This window comes from Myiozetetes cayanensis, unplaced genomic scaffold (genome assembly GCF_022539395.1).
Source record: "Myiozetetes cayanensis isolate MyiCay16 unplaced genomic scaffold, myiCay2020 scf19, whole genome shotgun sequence".
NCBI classification, from domain to species: Eukaryota; Metazoa; Chordata; class Aves; order Passeriformes; family Tyrannidae; genus Myiozetetes; species Myiozetetes cayanensis.
In genome coordinates, this window is record NW_026087400.1 from 7366884 (window position 1) to 7390220 (window position 23337).

Consider the following 23337-nt stretch of genomic DNA (forward strand, 5'->3'; position numbering starts at 1 on the left):
CGCTCAGGGGCCGCTCGACCCTCGGTAGCCGCGGCTCGTTCAACCCGGTGGCGTTTCGGGGCTGACCCGGCGGCAGGAAGCGCCGGCGGCTCCTCCCTGTGCCCTCCCGCTCCTCCTCCTCCTCCTCCGCGCCCATGTCCATTCCAAGATGGCCGGTAAGTGGGGCCGGCGGGCGGGCGGCTCAGCCGGGGCTGCCCCGTCCATCCGAAACCAACCCCCCTGGTATCTCTCTTCTGTTTTTCGTTTGTAGGGATCCCTTTGTATTTTGTGGATTTGCAGGATGACTTAGATGATTGTGAGTAACTGTTTTTTTATTTTTCCGCTCCCCGTTCAGGCCCCCGCTCCCACCCCGGGGTCCTCCTGCCGCCCTCTTTCCCTCTCCGCGTTTCCACCCAGGTGAGGGCGAGGGGAGGATGCTGAGGCAGGTGAAGGTGTGCAGGGCACTGGGACCATCCCCGCTGGAGCCGGGGGCCGCTGGGCTCGGTGTAAACAGCAGCTCTGCGATGAGCCTGGCAAAGCGCACGGGTGGCTCGGGGGAGCAGCCCCTCTGCTGTGGTCGGGGGGAATTAGGGAATTGACTTTCCGAGGCTGCCGAGGACGCGCGTTCCGCTGTTCTGCATCCCCGGGACGTGCTGCCGGTGCACCTCGGGATAAAGGGGAAAATCGCCGTTTGAGCTGCGGTTGGGTCGCCCAAAGCCGTGGTTTTGGGTTCAGTGCCCTGTGGTGGGTCCCGGGGCAGGGAACAGCTCCATCCCAAGCCGCTGTAGCCCAGGGCTGTGTCACAGAAGAGTCGGACACCTGTCAGACTCAACACGGCTTGGGAAGCGCTGTGATTTAAGAAGATAAAGCCTTGGCTAACAACGATACGAACTTGTATTGCTTTAGAAAGCAGCTCTCTTTGTGGGGTGGTTTCACTGGCACTTCGGATGCTGGATTGACTTTTCTATGAAAAAGAAATTAAAAATGATACTTGTATGTTTTACTTGTACAAGAAGATACTTGTACTTGTTTCTTGTGAGAAACTGTATTTGTTTATCACAAGACCGTTACAGTTTATTAGCACTTGAAAACGTGTAACAGATGCGTCCATCCCACCCCTTCCTCAGCTGAGCTTGAGAAAGCAGATTTATTAAGAAAATGGTCTTCAGAACACTAGGGGAAATGTTGGGATAAAAGTGGGATCCCAAGTCTCCCATTGGGAAGATGTGCAGGGACATTGCCTCTGTGGGAGGAGGTGGTTCTGTGGGATTCTGTGAGCTGTTGCTCTCAGTCTTTGGGGTTTAAAGGGCAAACAGCAGAAATAAATTCAGACTTAGTAGTGGTTCTGTTATGGGTTTTGGCCTTGGACCAGGGATGACCATCCCTAGGAGTGTTTGTTCTCCATTAGTGCTCAGTCTTTGGCTGTCTTGTTGAGACTGTAACACTTTTCTCTGGTGAACTGATTAAGAAGTTTGATAATTCTAAGGCAAAACTCTAGTTAAAAAAAATGTCCAGGTAAAGAACTCTTTGACATAAGTGGTAATTAATAAGACAAATGATCAGTTTCGGCACGAGCATATAAATAAATGTGCCTTCTAGAGCATTATTACTCTTTGATTAAGTTCATTAATGCAGATAGAATTATGGAATGAAAAGCTGTTGTCTCAGTGTTGTAGCAGAGTTCAGGGGTCCCAGCTGAGATACTGTTGTGCTAATCCAGTGACATAGGTTAGAGAAGAGTTCATGATGTGTTTTTGGAAAACCTCAGTGAAATAAGTCACTGGAACTGGATTTTTACTTTCTTAACTAAGTTGTGAAGGAGTGATGCACACTGAAGATCAATTCAAACAGAGAGTCTGGAGGATTACTCTGAATGTGGCAAAAGGCTGTACTATCTAAATTCAAGCGCAGTTTGAAACTTGTGTTCTGTAAGATGAGATAATGGGTCATCTGGAAAAAATAATTAGCTTATTTATGCCCTTTGTACATTTAAAAATAAAGTATTTAAAGAAGTTGTTTTTCCTTCTACAAACACCAGGAGGGAAAATGACCTCCTTGAGCTCATTAAATCATTGCACTCTGCACTGGTATTTTCTGGTTTGTGTTGTGAAATGGCAATAGTGGCACTGGGAGATGACATTGAGTTGCACCCTGAGATCCTGGGAGCTGAGTGTCTTACAGGCTCTAAGCAGCTTTTGAGTCTGGGGCAAACTGAGGCACAGTGACCTCGAGTTCAGCCCTGGGTACTGTCCCATTTATTCCTGTTCAGAGGTGGGACAGATTTCAAGCTTGCTTGTTTAATATAGTTCAGTGGAAAAATACTCAATGGTAGATTTACCTGTGAAAGAGCATTAGATAAGAAATACTAGTTCACTATTTGTGATTTACTTTATAGTATTCTGGTGTATTCTGAAAGCTGTGAGTACCTATGGCTTCTTTTTTATGGAAAAAGAAAACATTCCTGAGAGAAGACAAAATGGATTCTGCCATGATTATTCCTTACTTGTGTGTAGTGAGAGTGTGTGGAAAAAATTTCAGGTATTTAACTCTCAATCCTGAGCATAAGTAGAAGTGCTCTGTTTTCTCTCTGGCCTTGGAAGCAACTGGTGTGTGCTTGGGTAATTTAAATGAATAATAGACCTACTCCTTGTAGTAAAATTAAACATGCTCATCATGTTTACAAAACTAGTCCCAGGTGTGGTATTGTAGTCAAAGTTAGAATTGGGATTTATTTCACTGTCATTTGAATGGGTAGAGATTCTGAAATATTTGAGGTGAACTAATAAAAGCCTTCATTTTTAAAGTGTTTCTAATTGGGGAACCAGGTGAAGTTAATGACGAGTATGTTGATCCTAATTGTTTTCTTGAGCCCTAATAAATCTTTCTTTTTATAGCAGGTGACTAGGCTCAAGAATTAGCTAGTGAGTGTGCAGTCTGTGCAGATTTGAAAATACATTTGTTATAACTATGGCTCTAAGGATGGTGAGAGTCGGGTGTGGATGTGGAGGGTTTGTTGCAACCTCAGAGAGGAAATCTGCAGTCCCACAGACACTGGAACTTCCCCTGAGCTGTCAGGGATACTGAGGTTTCTTCTGAAGCAGCAAATCTGGATGTTCAGATGCTCTGACTGGGGAAAAGTCCTGGAGCAGATCGATCCCGGATGGATCCGTGCATTGGAAATTGTTTACACTGGTGCAGATAAATGTTTTGAACCCCACAGACCCTTCTTTAAGGAGCAGTGGGGTGGAAATAAGGGTGTCAGTGCAATACATCATCATTCCACACAGCCAGGAATAATTAGCAGCTGTTTCTGATCATGTAGCTGTGGGTTCACTTGTGGTGTCTGTGTGTACATTTGGGATGGGAACACTTATTCTAATCCCACAGTTTTCTGCTGGTTGAACCCCACTGAGCTTGTTGAGCACATTGTCTGCACGAGCAGCAGAATTCGGATTGCTCTACTTTAGCTCACCTGGGTTCTAAGAAGACCTTAAACCAATCTGATTTTTATTTTTCCCCCTGAGGACCCAGGTATAACATTTTGCTCCAAGTGTGTTCAGATAATTTCCTCTCTAAATGAGCCTTATTTCTGAGAATGTTTTGACTCGTGATAAATAATTAGAAAGGAGAGTTTTATATATGAAATAAGGATTTTTCTGTTGGAAAGATATAGGGTTTTTCAACATGAAAAGTGATTTATAATGGGTATTACTGTTGTTTAGAGCCAAAGAATTTGGCTTGTTGTCTTCAGTGGTTGTCATTCTCAGCACATGTGCTGGTTTGCCACGTTATCCCATTTGCTTTCCTTCTCACAGTTTTGCCTTCTGCCTGTCATCTGTAATTGTTACTGCATTAGGTGGCTCTTGGAGTTGGTGAGGCAAATTTAATACTTGGGTAAAAGTCTGAAGCTGCAAATACAAAAAGATTTAGAACAGAGTATGCTTATGTGGAAAAGTGTGTAGCTGATGGATGTGCAGCAGGAAGCTCCCAGCACGTTCCCAAGTATGGTGAAGGTGAAGTTTTTCCCAAATCTACCAGTCTGATTTCAATATGTGCAACCCTGTAACTACAGTTGAGAAAAATGTCCCCTGGGAAGTTGGAAACAGGCATAAGAATTTGCTGTTTTAAAGCAATGCAGTTTGAGAGTTGCTACAACTGTTACAATTTCAGTTCCTTCTAATGGGACTTATTTTCCCTTTGAACATGTGGGTCACTTTGTGGCAATTGTGTCAGCTGAGCCCTCTTAACTCTGAACGCGTGTCCAAGGGCAAAGTCAAGTGTGTTTAAAGCCAAGGATTTTGACAGTTGAATTACGTTTCAAAGCTTGAATTTACAGGGCTATGTGTAAGTGTTGCACTCAACTTTATTAGATACAATATAAGGTTTATTTTTTTGGTAAGCTGTGTCCGGTGATGTTCAAATACTCTTGAGGAAATAGTTATTGCTATCACGTTTTCCACCGTAACATCTCTTGCTGACTCTTGGGTTGTGTTTTTTTTTTTTTGTCTGTTACTTTTCTTGTCTTTCAAGTTGGATTTGAAGATTATGGGCCAGACTGTGATAGCATGAGGATAACAGCATTCCTGGATATCCCTGGGCAGGATAACTTAACTCCACTGGCTCGTCTAGAAAAATATGCCTTCAGTGATAATGTCTTTAACAGGTAAGGGTGCAACAGCCACACCTGTTGATAACTGAGTGCACTGAGGATATTAAGGTGTCACTGTGTCTTTTATCAATCTCCCAAACACATGCATATTATTATTTCTATTTGAATAACTTTTGTATAACATTTCCATGGAAAGAGGTTTTTGTTCCTGGTTATCTGAATAAATTCTCTCGATTCCATCTTCCTTTGGTTGGGATGTAGAATGGTCAGAGGTCTATTTAAGGTGCCCATTTACATTGGATAAGTTCCCTTTGTGTCCCATCTACATGTTTTTGGCTGGATATTAATGGCAATTAATGTTCTTCACTCCACAGGCAAATTATTGCCAGAGGTCTTTTGGATGTCTTTCGAGATTTCAGTAACAATGAAGAAGACTTTCTGACTGTAATGGAAATAGTGGTCAGGCTCTCTGAAGATGCAGGTTTGAAAGCTTTGCTTTGCTTGGTTTTTTAATTTTTGTAGTTTATTTTACATAAGCTGCAATATAGAAAGTACTGACATTCAATTTTAAGAGGCAGTGAGTGAACCAAGGAAATTAAATCATCCAACAGCAATGTCTGTCAGGGAAAACAGGATCAATTTTTCTCTGGTTTTGAAGTATGTTGTGTGGCAGATAAGATGTTAAATGAAAGCTTCTTACTTAGAATAGGGCCTAAAGTAATATTCTTCAAGAAATGTATTAGATCTGACTGTGTGGTGTAGGTGACATAGAGCAGTTGTGTGTTTTAATGCCTCATGTGCATGCACTTGTGGTGACTGGGTTTTCCAGCTACTGCTCTCATTTTATCCGATTTGTTTGGGAACTGATGCCAAGTCTGAACTGTGATGTATGTGAGGCTATTCCATTTTATTCGGTTTCCCTTGAAGAACAGGCAATCTGTGATGCCCTTTCTATACTTTGATTATTTTCATTTTCCTCTATTGTGAAAACAAAAAGAAAAATGCTGCTTTTTCCTTAAGGTTCCTGATCTTAATTTCAGAGTCACTAATGTAGTTTTGCCTTTTATTTCTAGAGCCAACTGTACGCACAGAGCTGATGGAACAGATCCCTCCCATTGCCATTTTCCTGCAGGAAAGCAGACCAAATTTCCCAACAGCATTTTTTGAATACCTTATGCCCATAGTGGTGAGATACCTCACAGATGTTAACAATCAGGTAGGAAATGCAGACAACATGAGTTGAGTTGCTGGAAAATCCTTTGTGGTTCAGTGAATTTAAGGCCTGGGGAAGAGATAACAGGAAATTCCATGCTGATTGACACCTGGCTTTTATGCAGTGTTCTGTGTGCTAGTGTCAGCATATTTTGCTGTGAGGTCTGGTAATATTTTTATTATCTGCCTTGGCAGATAATGGGAAACTTACAGCACTTGCCCAGCAGCACATGGATGGGGTCTGTTACAGGAGTCACGACTGCAAATCCTCTTTTATACTTCATCTTTTGGCTTCTCCTCAGAATATGCTGAAATGTCACCTAATGATTATATTAAACTGTAGTCTTTGTTACTAATTCCTCATGGTTATAAAACCAAGAAGTTTTTTCAGAGTTTGCTGTGTTGTTTTTTTAACTTGTACCTGTGTGTTCATTGAAAAAAATGGTTTTTTTGTGGTTCTTGTATCAATAAATATTGTTTTTACAGTGACAGACTGGTTTTGTGTTCCTGTGTACAGGTTAGAAAGGCGGGTCAGGAGGCACTGCTGATACTGCTGGAACAGGACCTGGTGGCTCAGAGTGACATTGAAAACAAGGTGTGTCCCATCCTGCTGGACCTCTCTGCCCCTGACAGTGACGATGAGTACAAGGTGGAAGCTGTGAATGTAAGTTTATAGCATTAAATTATAATGGGAATTAAGATGAGGTCCAGGAATAATACTGCCATTCAATAAGCAATCAAACTTTTTGTGTTTAGTCTTTAAGATATTTGCGTTTTTAGCTTAACACCACAAGTCTTTAATTTTTATTCTGAATTCTTGAAAATACCAGATTTAAAGAGACCATCTTTTATACTTCAGGATGCTAAATTATGTCAAAATGGTACCTGAATAACTTTAAAATACAATTGGTCCTTGGCAGCCTTGTTTTAATTCTTCTTAAGATTGTTTGACTCTCCAGCAGTTTCTTTCCATTTGCTCCACCAGGTTTCACAGTAAGAGAGATGTGTCAGTGATGACCTATCTGAGTTCTGAAGTGTTATGAAAAAAACATTGCCTGGTGACTTGGGGAAATCAGTTGACTCCACAGAAAAGTGCTGGTGTGTAATTACATTTCAGCATGGATATCTGACACTTGACCTGTAAAATATTTTACCAGCTAGATTTTCCTCTTCCTTGTTGGGGAGTTGGGAATTGCTTAGGCAGTTTTCCAGGATGACATCTGAGAACCAGATGCCTTTTAGGAGTTGGAAAATTTGTAGGAAAGTCCTTGAATGGTGTTTGCCTTCATTCTTATTTAGCATTCTATTAAAAAGGCAAACATCTATTCCTAGAAAGGAATGAAGCTTATTTTTTGTGGAGGTAGAAAGCTCCAACATTTTTTTAAAAATAAAAATAGATGAGTACTGTTAATCTGACAACACTTGTGTAAGCATTAAACTCCTATTGCTGCAGGCAGAGCAGTCGAGTAGGAAGGTGCATGGGGGAGCCCTTTGCTTTTCCCTGTTACAAGTATAAGAATTACAGAAACTTATCCCAGAAATTGGGAGCTGAAAGAAAACCCAGAGTCCAAAGCACCTGATTTTTCACAGCAGAAACAGGGTTTATAATGGTAGTTTATTTTGGAGTCTGAGCCTGTAAAGAGCTGGGACTGTGCATGTTTTCAAGTATCTGACCAGTCCTGCTAAAGCCCAGTGTCTTCCTTGCATGCTGCAGTCTGAGATATTTCTAATGTGCTTCAAGAGGGTGGTTTTTAGAAGTGCAGTGGGATTTTTCTCTTCTCCATACAAAATCCCAGTGTATGCCCCATTGTAAACACCTTGAAAACAAATACATTAATGAAAGTCTGTTTAACCAGATCAAAGACAATGAATTACATGCAGAAATGTTGTGTTCAGACACAGGGGAATAGAATGATTTAAAATAAAAGCTATAGTTGTCCTTCACATGAAACAGGTGTACGAAAATTTGAATAATGTGCAGCAGTTAAATCTGTTTGACTTTTGCTGTCTTGCTCTCTGAGGTAATTTCTAGGAGGAATATTTGGCTGTGTTTACAAGCTGTATAATTTTCTTCTCCCTCCACATATCCCTTTCCTGTGTTTCAGATAATCTGTAAAATGGCCTCCATGTTGAGCAGAACAACAGTTGAGCACATGCTGCTTCCTCGTTTCTGTGAGCTGTGCAGCGATGGGAAGTTGTTCCAAGTCCGAAAGGTTGGTGTGTTTCCAACTCTGAACTACCTAAAAATGAACTTGCATGTTGCTGTTCAAATCCCTTCCTAAATAATTTAGTCATTATTTTAGCTCTGAAAGAATCTGGAAGAGCAGTTTTTATTTATTGGCATGGTTAGAGCTTCTGTGGTGCAGTAAAGAAATGGATAACAGACCTTGGTGAATAGCTTTGGTCCAGCAGTTAAACTGGCCTTGCACATTTAATAGTTTTGCACAACTTTTTTTTAAAGCTGCTCTGCCTGGTTATAGGATGCAAACAAATTACCTCATCTCTACCATCTTATTTAAACCAGAAATTCAAAAATAATAGGCATTTGAGACATCCTTCCTTTATTTTTTTTTTTTAAATCTTGCTATTGAAAGGAGAAATCCCAGAAGTGTAATACTTTAATTCATGTTTGAGTACAAAAGGAAACTTGTAGCATAAGAAGTCTTAAAATATTTGAGTAGACTTAAGGGTCACACAGAGCTCCAGCTTGGTCTGTAACATAAGCTGCTCTTGTTGGAACTTGAGCTGCATTATAGCCTTGTAAATAAGCACATAAAGTGAATAGAATGAGTATTAACGCAGTCCTGTCTTAATTGATTTCAGATTTTGGCAACATCTTCTTTCCAGCATGAGGGGATGTCCCTTTTGCCTTAATTATAGCTTCTGTAAAGGCCTGTAAATGGCACTCACTTGAGCCCCTGGTTAAACTCTGCCTCAGCAAAGTACTTAAGCCACCTCGAGCTGGGATAGTTCTGTCAGTACACCTAAGTCCTGACCCTGGTGTCATGTGTTACCCTGCTTTGGGTTTGACAGCTGCTGCTCAAAGTAATTTAAACTTCCAAGCAGGCTTATTGTCCCTTCTGTGGTTACTGGAGTGGATGATGCTCTTGGTGCAGAAAGCTTTGTCGCTATTGATTTCCCAGGCATGTGGCGTATGGACACTTGATGGAACAAGCCTTTGTTTGGGATGGGTTAATGTTACCCACTGTAGTTACAGGACTGAAATTGGAACAGTCCAAACATGTGCAGTTGTTTTGGGGGATAAATAATGCACGGGGAAGTTGATAATAAGACTAATGCCCTTGAAAGAGACACTGTTATTAATGGCTTTTTTATTTCTTAGATTTGTGCAGCTAATTTTGGTGACATTTGTAATGCAGTTGGGCAAGAAGCCACAGAAAGACTGCTGGTATGTAAAACCAAATCAATTTACAAGACTTGCATTTCTCAGTTCAAAAAGTTTAATAATGAGCTCTCTTATTGTCTTCTCTATAAATTAATCAGCAAGCATGGGTTTTTTTAATTGATTAGGTTAAAGGCCTTGGTTGCAATTACATAGCAAAACTGGAAATGGGGAGAAATGCAAATTTCATGTTTTGCAAAACACGTTTCAAAATGCAACTGACAGCTTATATATATATATTTATATAGATTTATATACATGTATGCATGCTTTAGAATGACTGACTCACCCTTTTTTTCCCCAGAAGTAGATAATCAGTCAGGTCATGATTTCAGGAAAAATAGGCCATTAATAATTCTTTCTGTTCTTCCTTATTGCATATAATTATACATGAAATCTTAATGGATTAAATGGGAGACAGCTAGGCTTTTTTCCCAATTCCTTCCATTAGTGTATGAATTTAACCTGTCCCTGTTTCTTCTGTTCTTCACTTTGTTCTCTCGAGTTCTCCTTGTGTCCAGTCTTCAGACAAATGCCTTGATATTGCCGTGGACTTTGTTTAGTCTTTAAATAGTCTTGGTTTTGCTTGGTTTTGGCAGATTCCCAAGTTCTTTGAGCTGTGTTCTGACAGTGTTTGGGGCATGAGGAAGGCCTGTGCTGAGTGCTTCATGGCAGTGTCCTACACCACATCCCCCGAGGTTCGCAGGAGCAAACTGTCCCCCCTCTTCATCAGCCTCATCAGTGACACTTGCAGATGGGTGAGTAACTCACCCTGGAATTGAGGCATCTTCCCAGAGACATCCTGGGAAATAATGGGCAAGTCCAAGTGTGCTCTAGAAGGGCTCTGAAGGACATTTGCTTGAGATTGGAGTCTAATGTACTAAAAACTCTTCTGTTGAGATAGATCTTGTTTTACCTCTCATTAGTTTTAAAGAACCCTGTTGATAGAAATTCTAACTGTAAATACACTTCTGAGGTTGCTTGTGTTAAATACATTGAAGTAGGGAGGGATGTCCTTCAAATTAATAACTTTTAAAAGGTTTCTGTACAGTGATTGTAGCTCCATGTTTAATATTCTAACATCCTTTGCTCAGGTGGCACTTATTTGGTAATTGGTTATATTTTGTGTTAAATGGAGCTAAAAAATTGCACCAAATTCTGATTTTTCAACTCTGTGGGAGCTGATGAAGCCTGACTGTTGCTCTTGCACCCCCAGGTTCGTCAGGCTGCTTTTCAGTCTCTTGGCCCATTTATTTCTACCTTTGCAAACCCTTCAAGTGCTGGGCTTTACATCAGAGAAGATGGGACACTGAGTATCCGACCTTCAGCACAGGATGTGAATTCCAATTCCTGTCAGCCCAGCAACAACATCACTTTAACGTCCCCCAATGCAAATGCTACATTGTCCAGGTAAATTGTGGGAAAAGGGGTGGTGTAGTGGAAGGGATTAAAAAGAAGTTAATTGATTTTGTTGCTTGTCAAGTCTAAAAATCTCAAATTGAGAATATAGTTTCAGAAAAGGTGTGGAGTGAGACCACACATTTGAGTGTAGCCACTTCATTGAAAAATTCACTTCGGCTTCACAGGAGGATCAAGGGAAAAGTGGTGCAGTAAAGTGTAGTGGGAACATAAATTCTGTCTTTCTGTAGAGAAAAGCTTCTGTTGTTGCTGGTGTCTCTTATGAATTGTCTCACTGAAAAGCTGTTGTCACAGAATATTTCAGTAAGTGTGTGTGTCTGTCACCAGCTCAGAACAACCAATGGAATTCAAAGCAGAAGCAGCGACTGAGGAGATTTCAGCAGCAGTGACCACAAAGCTCTCTGAGCACCTGAACAAAGGCACGCGGGAAGGAGGTTCAGATTGTTGCACCAGTCCTGGAGAAGAGGTGCCTCACCTGCCTCAGGGTGACAGAGCTGGTGCTGGTGTCCCTGAGGTCACCAAGGACAGCAGTGTCCCTGCAATGCCCTCGAGGTGTGGCGAGGACGTGTTCAACACGTTCCTGTACTGGCGCCCTCCTCTGCCTGACATCACTCAGGAGCTGGAGCTGCTCCAGTTCAAGACTGAGAAGCACAAGGAGAGCTGTTCTGTGCCATGCAATAACTGTGTTGCTAGCAGTGAAATAAAAAAGGTTCTAGAAAGCTTACAAGAGCACATAGATGATCCAGATGTTCAAGGTGAGACTCTGGAACAGTAAAATTGTGTTTTTTCTGAGCGGGTTTTCTCCTGACCTTTACAAAACCCCTGACTGCTTTTTAATTGACTTGGTGTTCACAGGGTGATGAGCCTTCCTTGAGCAGTAAATTATAGTAGAAGGTTTTCATAAGACCTGAGTTATTTCTAGAGCAGCTGGGGAAGTGTTCCTGGCTTCTGTTTGCACGAGAAATAAATGAATCTAACTACAAAAGGGAAAAGAGCTTGTTAAAGGCAGTTTTAACGGACTCCAAGTACTGTAGGTACTGTGGTTTTAGGGACAGTGGTACCTGTGATCAGCTGAATTCATCTAATAGTTGGCTGAGTGAGAATGGCCCTGATTCCAAGTTATCCCTCCAAGCCACCCAATACAGGCCCGTTGTGGAACACATTGAAGTGATAATGGCCTGGTAGTGGGGTCCAAGGGTGTTTCCTGGACCAGAGCCCTCTTTGTCATCCACAGTCAACTCAGTTTCTTGTTTCACCAAGTCTCTTGAGTGCTCCAGAGTAAGAGGCCTTTTCCTTCCAAGAGTAAATGTTTGTGAACACACCATTTCTGTGCAGCTCATACTGGGCTGCTTTTTTCAGAGGAGTTAATTACAAGTTTAATGCTTTTAAATGCAGAGGGGAGACCGAATAGTCATTGTTTGTGTTATACAGCTCAGGTCCAAGTGTTGTCTGCTGCTCTCAGAGCTGCTCAGTTTGATTCTGTTGGTGACTGTGAGACCAAAAAAATGGAAGAAAGCAGTAGCAGCCTCCAGAACAAAACCATTTCAGATGAAGCAGCTGTTTCAGATGCTGCCTGCACCCAGGTGCAGGAGGACACTCCTTCATCCCCTGCCTCCCAGGAGAACATCAGTGACCACTCAACCACCAGTCTGCTGAAGAGCACAGTAAGTGACTTTGTGCTCCATGTCTGAAAGGAGTTGCTGCCTGCACGAGTGCTGGGTGGGTTTGTGGAGTCCCTACCATAACTGACCCACTTGTGAACCACAGCCCTTGAACATTACTAGACCACAGCTCTCATATCCTGCTTACTCTGATTAAGAAAGAAGAGCCATTGAGGGCTATCATTTCTGTTTGCACCCAGGTGACCCAGGGGTTAGTTTGGCAGGAGTCTTGCAGGATTTTTCCTGATCAAATGTAGCAAGTGCAGTCTCACCTCTTCCTGTAATGGCTCTAATTTTAGTCTTTTATCTCCAGACAGGAGGCCGAATGAGGTGGTGACATACTTGCAGTTCCTGGTTACTATTTGTTGGTTACAACATACAATTGGGAGTAAAAGGAATTGTTTGCACGGTATTTAATGTTGCTGGAGCTAAGGGTGAAATAAAAAGCAGCTTGTCTGTGAACAAAAATTGGACATAAAACTTGTATGAAGAAAAATGTAAAATACTGTGTGAACTTTGGAGCTTTGTGTCATTTTGTCCCTTTAAACTTGTAGTTCTTTTGAAGCTTTTTGTTGATATTTGAGGAGAGGAATTCCCAAATATGATAGATTCAGGAATTTCCATCAGTTTGTCCTAAAATATCTTTTAAATAATAATTTTTTTTTATTATGATCAGAATTAGATTGTCTGACTCCTGCTGCCCTTGTTGCTGCCACAATCTGTAGTGTTTGCCTTGGTGTCCAACCTCATTGTCTCTTTGTATTTGCATAAACACACTGGACAAAGCTCTGCCTGTGCAAGGCTCTGAGCTGCACTGTCCTGCTGGGTGATGCTTTGAAATAGCCCAAACAGCACCAAATCTCATTCATTTCACTGCCCAGCACCTCCTTTTGCAGGACTCAGAGGAACACCACAGAGGATCCAGTGTATTTGTAAGGAAAGAGCCAGAAAATAATCCACCCTTTGAAGATGACAAGTCAAAACTACAGGTGATTAAAGTAGCATCTAATGGCTTTAGTGGAGTACTGGATACCGTTCATCTTCCCCCTAATGCAGTGATGGCTTTGCAATGGCTCAGTTGCAGAATGTGAAGGAATGCTCTGGGATTTGAGGAGAACTTTGTTTTAAATGAGAAAATGAGAAACATCCTGGTGCCTTTCTGGTGCCTTAGAGGCAACCTGTGCAGCCAAGGCAGGCACTGACTGGCCTGTTTTGTCACTGATTTACTCTTTGTCTTCATCAAAGAAGAAATTTTCAGCTTGGTTGATTAATGATGACTGTTCCTTGCTGACTGCCCTGTCCTAATGAGAGGAGAAAGAAGTGCAGGGGTCGTGCCCTTGGGGCAGGTCCCCCACCCAGGGGTGCCTTGCCGTGCTCTGTTGTGCTGCCAGCGGATTGGGAGCGAGAGAACCGGAGCACAACAGGTGTGTTTTCTTTCTGACCTTGAATTGCCGTGTGTGTCCCTGATCCCTGTCTCTCCACAGGACATCATCCCTCAGCCCTTACTGGAGCAGTACCTGTCCATGACTGACCCCGCCCGGGCCCAGACCGTGGACACGGAGATCGCCAAGCACTGCGCCTACAGCCTGCCCGGCGTGGCCCTGACCCTGGGCAGGCAGAACTGGCACTGCCTCAAGGACACCTATGAGACACTGGCCTCAGATGTACAGGTAAAGAAAAGGATCAGAATTTTGAATAAATCAGAATTTTGAGGAATTTTTTGTTTACTTTGCTGCACTGAAGTTATTATAAAATCATATTTCTTATAAGAGACTAAATATGCAGTAAAAATACAAAATTTAAGACTTAAATCAGACTTCCTACTGCTGTGTGACCAGCCCTGTTTGTCCTGCTCTGTTGATCCTCACACAGGTGTAGTTCAAAAGCCTGTCAGTTGTAGTTTGGTGCCTGATGTAGTTGCCTTGTTGCCCTGTTTGCAGTGGAAGGTGCGGAGGACTCTGGCTTTCTCCATCCACGAGCTGGCAGTGATCCTGGGGGATCAGCTGACAGCTGCTGATCTGGTGCCAATCTTCAATGGATTCCTGAAGGACCTGGATGAAGTGCGTATCGGTGTCCTCAAACATCTGTATGACTTCCTCAAGGTAGGGAAGTGCAATTAATTTCTTCATATACATTTTTTTCTGACTCCGTTATATTAAGAGTTTTTTAACTCTTGTCTCTGCATGTCTCAGGATCTAATTAATGTTTAGTTTTGTGCAAAGCTGCCATTTTGTGTGTGTCTCTATTCCTTTTTTAATGTGCCTCACTTCTCTTTTGTCTCATAACCCAACAAAACATCAAAACTGAGAACCCATTGTAAATGTGGTTGTAAATGCTGGTGGCTGTTGTAAAGGAATTAATATTTTGGGCAGTCCAGCTGGAAAGTTGGCCCAGTAGCATTTATGTTTGGAGGTGGGAGACAAGAGAACAGATCCTGGTGTGGGTAATACCCACAAATCCTTAGTTTTTGGTGCCCAGAGATGGTGTTTGATGGGTGTCCTTGCCAAAGTACTTTTTGTGGATATCAGTCTGGTGTGTCCAGGCACTCAGCTGATTGTGCACAGTTTTAGGAAGCTTCTTGTCAATGGTCACTTGCTTTCAAGTAGGAAAATGCACACAGGTGTGAACAGAGTAACACACCAGAGAACTGCAAGTATTGAGTTTTCTCATTTTCACACTAGTCATGTTTCTCCTTTAGCTACTTCATGCAGACAAAAGGCGAGAGTACCTTTACCAGCTTCAAGAATTTGTGGTGACTGATAACAGCAGGAACTGGAGGTTTCGTTACGAGCTGGCAGAGTATGTAATCTTGTTCACTTCTGATTTTTAATCTGTGCTACTAACTTGGAAATAGGCAATTACATTCAGAAGTTAGCACATCTGATTGGAGCTAAAATTTAAACTGTTCTTTAGCAGTGAACTAAATTTAAAAGCCACTGACTTTTAAAAGCTCCTGTTTTGCAGGAGCTGGGGGGTGTTTGGGTTTTTTGGTTTGTTTAGTTTTGTTCAAGTTGTGTTGTAATCAAGTGTGATTGAAACTTAAATGTCTGTGATTACACTAAAATGGAGATCTGGTTCACTGACAGCTAATGAAATATGACCGTCTGATTGATGCTATTCAGTGAGGTCTCAGAATATATTTAGTTCTAGGCTCCCTTGCAAAAATCAGTGAAATGTATGTAAAAAGTAACTTTTCTAACGTGTGAGAAAGAAAAACCAGTTCTTAAAAAGTAAGTTGGTTAATTTGGTACTTCTGAGTGGCCGTATAATGAAGGTAGAACAACATCCCACAGATCTTTTTCTACAAGCCCTGTTGATATTTGCAGCACCTTTGCAGGCACAGTTTGGGACTCAAATCTGACCTTCACGGTGGTGGTGTTGGTGTGTTTGGGCTGTTGAGGCCTCGCTCTCCCTCTGTAGTTTGGCACAACAAGCAAGGAGGTTCCACAGCAGTCCCCTGACCCCTAGTGGGGAGCTGCTGCTGTGGCTGCTGCTCTGTGCTGGCAGTGCAGTGGCTGCACTGAGTCCTGGGAGCTTCTGAGGTACAAACAATTGTCTGAAAGGCGGATTTCTACACTGAGGCAAATAGTCAGTTTGCACTTTGCAAGAGTGTACAGGATGTTGGTTGTAAGTTGCCAAAGAAACTTCTTGTTTTACTTATGGTTGTAGCTTTTGTTATTATTTGGAATAATTTTGATATATTGATACATGTAGTTTGGGTAAGAGTTTCTCTTGGAGTCCCTGATGGATTGAAGTGTGTGAGAAGAACAAACTGCTCAGGGGCTCTGTCGTGACTGCGGTACCTCGGTGCTCCTCCCCACGTGGAACAGATGCTGAGTGGGAGCAGCTGGTGCTGCAGCTGGGAGAGGTAATGATTTCCTTCGTGTTCCAGGCAGCTGATCCTGATCCTGGAGCTCTACAACCCCAACGATGTGTATGACTACCTGAGGCACATCGCCCTGACTCTCTGCGCAGATAAAGTCTCCGAAGTTCGGTGGATCTCCTTCAAACTGGTAGGGCATTGAGTTCCCTTCCTGGGAAATGATCCTGGAGAGGGGTATCTGAAATCACTGTTTTTTCAGACAAGTCAGGTGAATTGAGACTTGCTTTGGTAAACAATACAGAAAAGGGTGAAATTAAAAGTTTGTAAAATATTTTGAGTTGTCCCCCTGCCACAGATGTTGAAATTTTCCTCTGTGGGTGTATGTGAATGATAAATCTTTTCACCCCAATGAAAGCCAGTATGTATAAGATCTGGAAAACCTTCCTCCAGTTCTGGGGGGAAAAAACACAACAAAACTCAGAACAACCAACTACTGACCTTTCTTCAAAGTTGATTTAATTTCTCAGGAAGTTCATGATAATGCCATCATCCCATAGATGCCCTGAAGGAGTAGAAATATTCCTTCAATCTCTTCCTTTTCTTCATGGCACTGTGTAAAGGAGCATTATTTTTATTATTTTATTGCTGGTTTTAATTCTGGTGGGTTTTGGTTCAGGTGAGCAAACAGCTTTTGGGCTTTTTCCAGAATAAGCACAGAAATTTATTAAAACCTACAAGCACAGCTGCCAGCACTGCATGCAGTGTTTGGTGTCCCCTTGTAGAATTCAAATGAAATTACATTTTTTTTTAACTCCAAGGGCTACAACTGAAGTCTCACCTCTTCTTTTTGTTCCTTTTCCCCTTGCTTGCCCCCCAGGTTGTAGCAATACTACAGAAGTTCTACACAAACAATGCAAATGCACTGGGGTTAAATTTCATCAACGAGCTTGTCGTGAGGTTCCGTCACAGCTCCAAGTGGGTTGGAAGACAAGCCTTTGCCTTCATTTGCCAGGTTGGAATGTTCTCTCTCTGTTTCTGTGTGTACATTCCATTTAGGGCCAGTTTGGGGCTTTAGCTGCAATGTGGGCAAAATTGGAATTTGGACTCCCAGTGTTTTTTGTCGTTTCTGGGCTCTGATTCTGGGGGTTGACACGGCTGGTCCAGCTCAAAGCTGTGTCTTTGTCTGGGGCTGTGCCTCCAGCTGCAGTAGCTGAGCCTTGGACTTCCTGGTATCCCAGTGGTTAAGACAAGAATTAAGTCCCAAACTGAGATGCATTTTTTTAATACCTGGCCACGCAAGGAAAAAGGGTGACAAGAGCTCTTCAAATTACCAATGAGTGCTACATGCCAGGAACTATTTCCTTCTTTATTGCTGCTTACTGACCTTCTTTAAACCAAAAGTGCTTCGTTCAGTAGCAATGAGGAGCAAGAGTTGAATGTTCAAAGGCAAAAGGGTGATGACAGCCAAGAGAGAAACATTTTCTAAAATATAGCTGAAAGAAATTTGCTGTTGTTGGATCATCTTTGGCTGAACTTTGGAATGGTAAGACGTTTTCAGAACAGGAGTTCAAGGGCTGTGCTTATTTCACCCAGACAGGGTAGGGGTGTAATTGTTCAGAACTTTTCTTTATTGGGCCAAATTAAGGACAGGATGGAAAGAAATGGCACCCAGTGTATTTTAACCCCAAATCTTGCTTTGCTGTGCTGTGTCTGTCCCTAGGCTGTGGTGGAAGAGGAGTGCATGCCTGTGGAGCAGTTTGTGGAGCACTTGCTGCCCAGTCTCCTGAGCCTCGCCTCAGACCCTGTGCCCAACGTCAGGGTCCTACTCGCCAAGGCCCTCAGGCAGACACTGCTGGAGAAAGGTGTGCTCATGATTCCTTGGAAAGGCCCAATATCTCGGGAATGCTGGCTTTGCTCTGCTCAGTTCATTGCAAGGCTCTCAAACAGGATCACACATTGTCCTCTGGGATACTGCGTTTAAATTCGGACTTGAGAGCGCAGATTTAGGAATTCTGGGGGTGGCTTTGCAGCCTTGGAATATGGGATGATTCTCCCTAGAGGGCCTGGTGTTGTTAATCCAACAGGACCCACTTGGGGGCGCTGTGGCCTCAGGGTTTGGGATCCATCGTTACAGTTTCCTGTGTTACAGTTCCTTAAAAACAATAACAAAACCCCAACTTACCCCTCATTATTCAAAGAAAGATGCACAGAAATCCCCTCTCCTATCTTTTTTCAGAATAAAGCTTGCAGAAGGTTTTGGATAGCACTGTACCATGGTGGGTTCCTGAGCCTGCTTTTGCTCATGGAGACATTTCTGGTTTGGGCTCAGCAAAAAAAGAATTCTCTTTAGAAGTATTTAGGTACCTAATAAGATGAGTCAGAAGCAGCATATTTCTCCTTCTCTGTCAGCATCCTTGGCTTCCTGTAGTTTCTGTAAGGAGACTGTAAATTGGATACGCTGCCCCAGATGTTTTTGGCATCCTCTCTATTTCTGCGCTATTTTATCCCTAGGGTTTGTTCTTTTGCATTTGATTAAAATTGTCTTTTTTCTCCCCTTATTCTAGCTTATTTTAAAAGTGTTGGCAATCCTCATCTAGAAGCTGCAGAAGAGACCATTCTGGCCCTGCAATCTGACCGAGATCAAGATGTGTCTTTCTTTGCCACCATAAAACTAAAACAGGGTAACCTGGACAATATTACCATTGACAAACAAAACTAACGAGTTGTTCTGCAGCAGGGGCTGAACAGCAGGACACTTGTTCACCTTGTGGTGGTGCTGGTGTGAGTAATGTGGGCAGATAAGGTGGGTTCTGTTACCTGTTTGAGCAGGAAATGTTCCAGTCTTCATTTCACGACCTCGTTTCCTCTGCCCCGCTGTGTTTGATTCCCATGAGTAATCCTGTCTGGTTTTCCCTCTGTAAATGTGGGTGATAACTCTGATCTCACCTGTAACTCAGTATTATCTGTCAAGTCTTACACCACACTCAGTGTTTCAGTGTTAATTGGAATTCACATTTCGTTTTTGAACAAAACATTTCCAGTAGCACCAGGCTGCTACAAGCTTAAAATGGTTTCTGAATCTTAAAACCTGATTATAACAAACTTCTCTGAAGCTCTTCTTTCTTCACTTGTATTGCAGTTTTTGTATTGTTTCAGCTATTGCATTTATTTGAAAAAAGTGTATATATGTGAATAATTTTGAATTGTAACAAACAATTAATGAACTGAATTCTGTATCGGTGGAAAAAGCTCCTAAAACATTTCATTTTTTAAAGTAGTTACACTGCTAGAATTAAGGCATGGGTCATTTTTACTTAATATAATGTGATATTTTTCAAAGCACAGAGAGCTCAAGATTCTTTGTATATTGTGACATTTCTATTAATTTGCTACTTCTGAGCTACACTCCTACAGGTGTTAAATCATAACAACAGCCCTGTTATTTCTGACCACCTTCACAGGTCACTTGGTGTTACTGCTGACTCTCCTGGGGTAGGGAGAGTGTAAATTTCCCAAGTGGAAAGTTCCTCATTCTGCCCCAGCAAAGGTCAGCTGAGGGATTCAGTTGGTGCAGCACGTTCTGTGTGTGTACAGGGCTCTCACAGGATGTTACAGGCTGCAGTTTGGGTTTGTTTTACTCACCTCGTTTAACAAACACCTTTCAACCTGCTCAGTGTTTAAATCCCAAACAGCTTTTCCTGAGAAACAAAGGACTTCTAAATCCTGAAAACCCCCGGATCAGAAATGTTCCAGGGAAAGGTGGTGACAGTTTGCTCTGTGACTTCTGTGGATTGGTTGGTGAAGTTGGGGGCAAAGCCCAAAGGAAGGTTACTGCAGGTAAGGGGAAGCAGGATGTCCTCTGTGTCCTGACACAGGGGGTTGGAAGAAAGGAAAAATACACAGATGGAGCAGAGTTGTGGTGGGAAAATTGAGTAACTTGGGACAGTTGGAAAAATGATAAAGCCAATACTTTTGCTGGGCCCTGTCTTCTCCTGGATCCCAAATCTGCAATAATGTGGGGCTCTGGGGGAAGGGGGGTGTAAAAAAGCCATTTTTATAGTGGGGATTGAAACTGTCCTGTTCCAAAACTAAAGCTTAAATACTAAAGAAATGGCTCCAGGTGGTAACAGTTCCTTGCTGAGGAGGGTCCTTCTCCTGCCCAGACCTGTGTAAGATCTGCCCTCTCGTCAGAGTTCACGTGGGGAAGGTGGAACAGAAATGGCTCTTGTGATTGGGTTTGAATGGGCTCGTCTGCAGTACAAGGAGGTTCCTCAGCTGGGTTCTGTGTTTTGGGAGGGCTCAGTTCTGTGCAAGTTCTCCTGTCATGTATTATATAAACTGTACAGTATTTGTAATAAGTGGTTTCCTTGTGAGATCACAAACTGCTCTTTGGGAGCTGCAGGCAGAACTTGACCACTGCTTCTGCAGCAAACACTGTAAACTCTGTAAACTCTTTAATGTTCTACATTTAATTTTTTACAAGTTTTTTTTATAATTTAAAACAAATACTTCTTCAGTACAGACTTTTTATGATTGCTGTTTCTTAACAAAAAGACCCCTCAAGTTAATTTTTTCTAGTTCAAATATCTTTTTCTAATGCTGGCATTACACTGGTATTTTCTAACAGTTCAGATTTTCTAAGGCCTTTCTGACAAGGTTTGACCTCTGTTTTTTATTATCAGTTCATTAAATTTCTCAGCACTGAACAGATTTTTTTTTTTTAAAGTGTGTGTATATGTAAGTATGTTTGAAATATACTGTATATAAATTAAATACCTTGAACATAACCCAACCCAGGTTTCTGTTTGTCAGATCACCTCAAATAGTTTCCTTGACTTGCAATAATCCCCTGGAAAACACAAGCTTCCATATGTTGAGCATGTTTGGTTAGTGTTCACTAGGAGTTTTAACTAGAACGTGTGTAAAGGGTAAGCCACCAGCTATAAAAATTCACTAAAAGGCTAAACAAAGCTTTGTTTTTAACAATATTTTGGTACCTCTCTGGCTCCTGTCAGTTTGAACGATAAGATTTCAGTGGAGCGTTTGAAACCCTTCTGTTACAACCCTACACCTGCATGTACTAATGGGGGCCAGCACAGTTTTGGGGTGAGGTTTTTGTAGCCTGTGCAGGTCTGTTAAACAGATTTACCCTCTCCAGGTTTGTCTTTTGGGTTGAGTTTTAAACCAGAGGTGGTTTCAGCATGACTAGGGCTGCACTTTACGTCTTGTACAGGGCAAATGTACGCAGTGGGCACAGATGTTCACCGAGACCTCCGGGCTCTTGAATTATGCAAAGAGATGTCTTTGAAAAACCAGCTGGGGCAAAGGGGGGGTCTCACAACAGCAGGGAGAATATCCCTCCATTCCCAGCCAGGGCACGTGACAGTGACAGTGGTGGGTGCAATACTGCTGGGGTGCTGCAGGGAATGGTCAGGCCCTGGTGATGCAGAGCGTGTCGGTGCTGCTCCCATTTCAGCCCCCTGGTGTCGCTGGTCCCCCGTGTGACGTCCCCGTGGCATCGGCTGCGTCTGTGCACGCTGGGGTTTGGACCTGCTTAAGTGGGGACACTCTGGAAGTGTCTCTTGTTTGTCAGAGTAAAGAATCTATGTAACTTTCTATTTGTATTTATCTCAATAAATCCGTGACTGTTTTATAAACCAACTTGTGGTAACCGGCTTTTGTGGTGGGTGAGATGTTTGTGTGTTCCTTGGGTTAATGAAACCTCTCTCAGGTGTCTGACCATGGCTGAATGTGGAATTTTTCATACTGAGCTGTAAAAAAAAAAAATCCATTAGATACCCAGAGATGTGAATTAACTCTTCCTGCACTTTTTCCTCCAAGTGAGCTTGCCAAAAGTGCTTCACCTTATCCTGATGGCTGGAAAAGAGATACTTAATCCAGGTGGTTTTGTATAGATAGAAGAAACAACACAAAGAATGCATAAAATCCTTTTCCTTGGTTATCTTAAAACACCATTAGAAGGCTGAGGTTGTCTGCTCTTGGGTGCTCCTGTGAGGCCAAGGGACTTGGCTGTGTTGTGAGAATCAGAGGCACAAACTGATATCCCTGTGTATTAAAGGTTCTCCCTACCAGGTATAAAGCAGCAAACAGAAGGATGTGCCTCAAGAACAAAGGGTCTCCTTTCAAATGGAAGGTGTGTTGGCATAAGAGCCCCACAGAAAAGATTGGTGACACTTATTTTTAAGAAATAACCATTCAGCTTCCACTTAGAGCTGAGAAAACCACTGTGGAAGATGCAGCCCAAGCTGGAAATGGTTTTACAGCAGGAACAGCAGCACGAGCACCTGAAAATTGCTCCTGAGAGGCCTCCCAGCAACACTGCAGAACTGATGTTTGGGTTTATTACCAAAAAAAAAAAGCTCTTCCTGGAAAGGAATGTGATACAGGATTGTTCCTCAGGTAGTCTGGGTTTAGGAGCCGTCTCTGGAATTGAGGCCCAAAGTCTTGGCTGCCTCCTGTGGAGTCTGGGCTCACGTGGCCAGTGCTGTGTGTCCTCTTACCCCAAAAGCTCAGGTCAGCTTCCAGTACACTTAAGAGAAGGACTGCAAAAAGGAACAATTTCTAGATGATTTTTATAGCACTTAATAGCTGCAGATGAAAGGAAAAGCCAAAATAATGTTCCTTCCAAGGGATGGCTAAGAGTAAATACCATTAGAGAGCAGAGTAACAGGAAACAAGCAGGGAGGGGGTAGCTGGTCCAGGGGGATTTCTGCAGTGTGCAAGCACCCCTTGTTGATACCTGAAAAGAATGGCACTGAAAGGTCTGTGTTTATTCTGCAGAGCCCACCTGGCAGTCACTGAGGACCTGACGGGCACCACACGGAGTTCCCGGGAGCAGAGCAGAGCAAGGAACGGGTGGAGCTTCCCTGGAACTGGCTGTGGCCAGCACAGAGGTCGTGTGGGAAGTGCCAAGTTTCTCCTGAGACCTGGTAATGCTCTGGGAACAATCCTCCTCTGGCACAGCAAACCCCCTTCCTGCTTCCCAAGCCGCAGAATTGCCCCCACACGGCCTCGTGTGTTTTGTGTTGGAGGGGGGAGTGTGTTCACTCACCAGTGCTGAGGTGGGCCTGGAGACAGGAATTACTGATGATATTTTACACTGAGCCATCTATTGATGGCACTTCCCTACCTGTGTGGATATAGAACTTGTTAGCTCAGGGAAGTTTTAAGCAGAAGGAGAAGCTTCTTGTTGTACCTGTTCTCTATTTAC

The 23337-nt window shown here is 42.7% G+C and overlaps 1 protein-coding gene across 2 annotated transcripts; it reads left to right on the forward strand.

Moving 5' to 3' along the window:
- The first annotated feature begins 36 nt into the window (after positions 1 to 36).
- LOC126639287 (serine/threonine-protein phosphatase 4 regulatory subunit 1-like) lies at positions 37 to 21767 on the forward strand. Of its 2 annotated transcripts, XM_050313968.1 has the most exons (20): positions 37 to 155; positions 251 to 295; positions 4510 to 4642; positions 4963 to 5069; positions 5662 to 5804; positions 6318 to 6464; positions 7906 to 8013; positions 9144 to 9209; positions 9803 to 9961; positions 10420 to 10613; positions 10950 to 11377; positions 12054 to 12286; positions 13180 to 13272; positions 13768 to 13953; positions 14224 to 14385; positions 14982 to 15082; positions 16176 to 16296; positions 16984 to 17118; positions 17827 to 17968; positions 18671 to 21767. In XM_050313968.1, exons 1-20 carry the CDS (start codon positions 149 to 151, stop codon positions 18823 to 18825), a joined length of 2865 nt encoding a protein of 954 aa, XP_050169925.1. In that variant the 5' UTR covers positions 37 to 148; the 3' UTR covers positions 18826 to 21767. The 2 variants fall into 2 exon arrangements, with proteins under 2 accessions (XP_050169925.1, XP_050169926.1); XM_050313969.1 differs by lacking the exon at positions 251 to 295 and having other exon boundaries at positions 46 to 155.
- The last annotated feature ends 1570 nt before the right edge of the window (positions 21768 to 23337 follow it).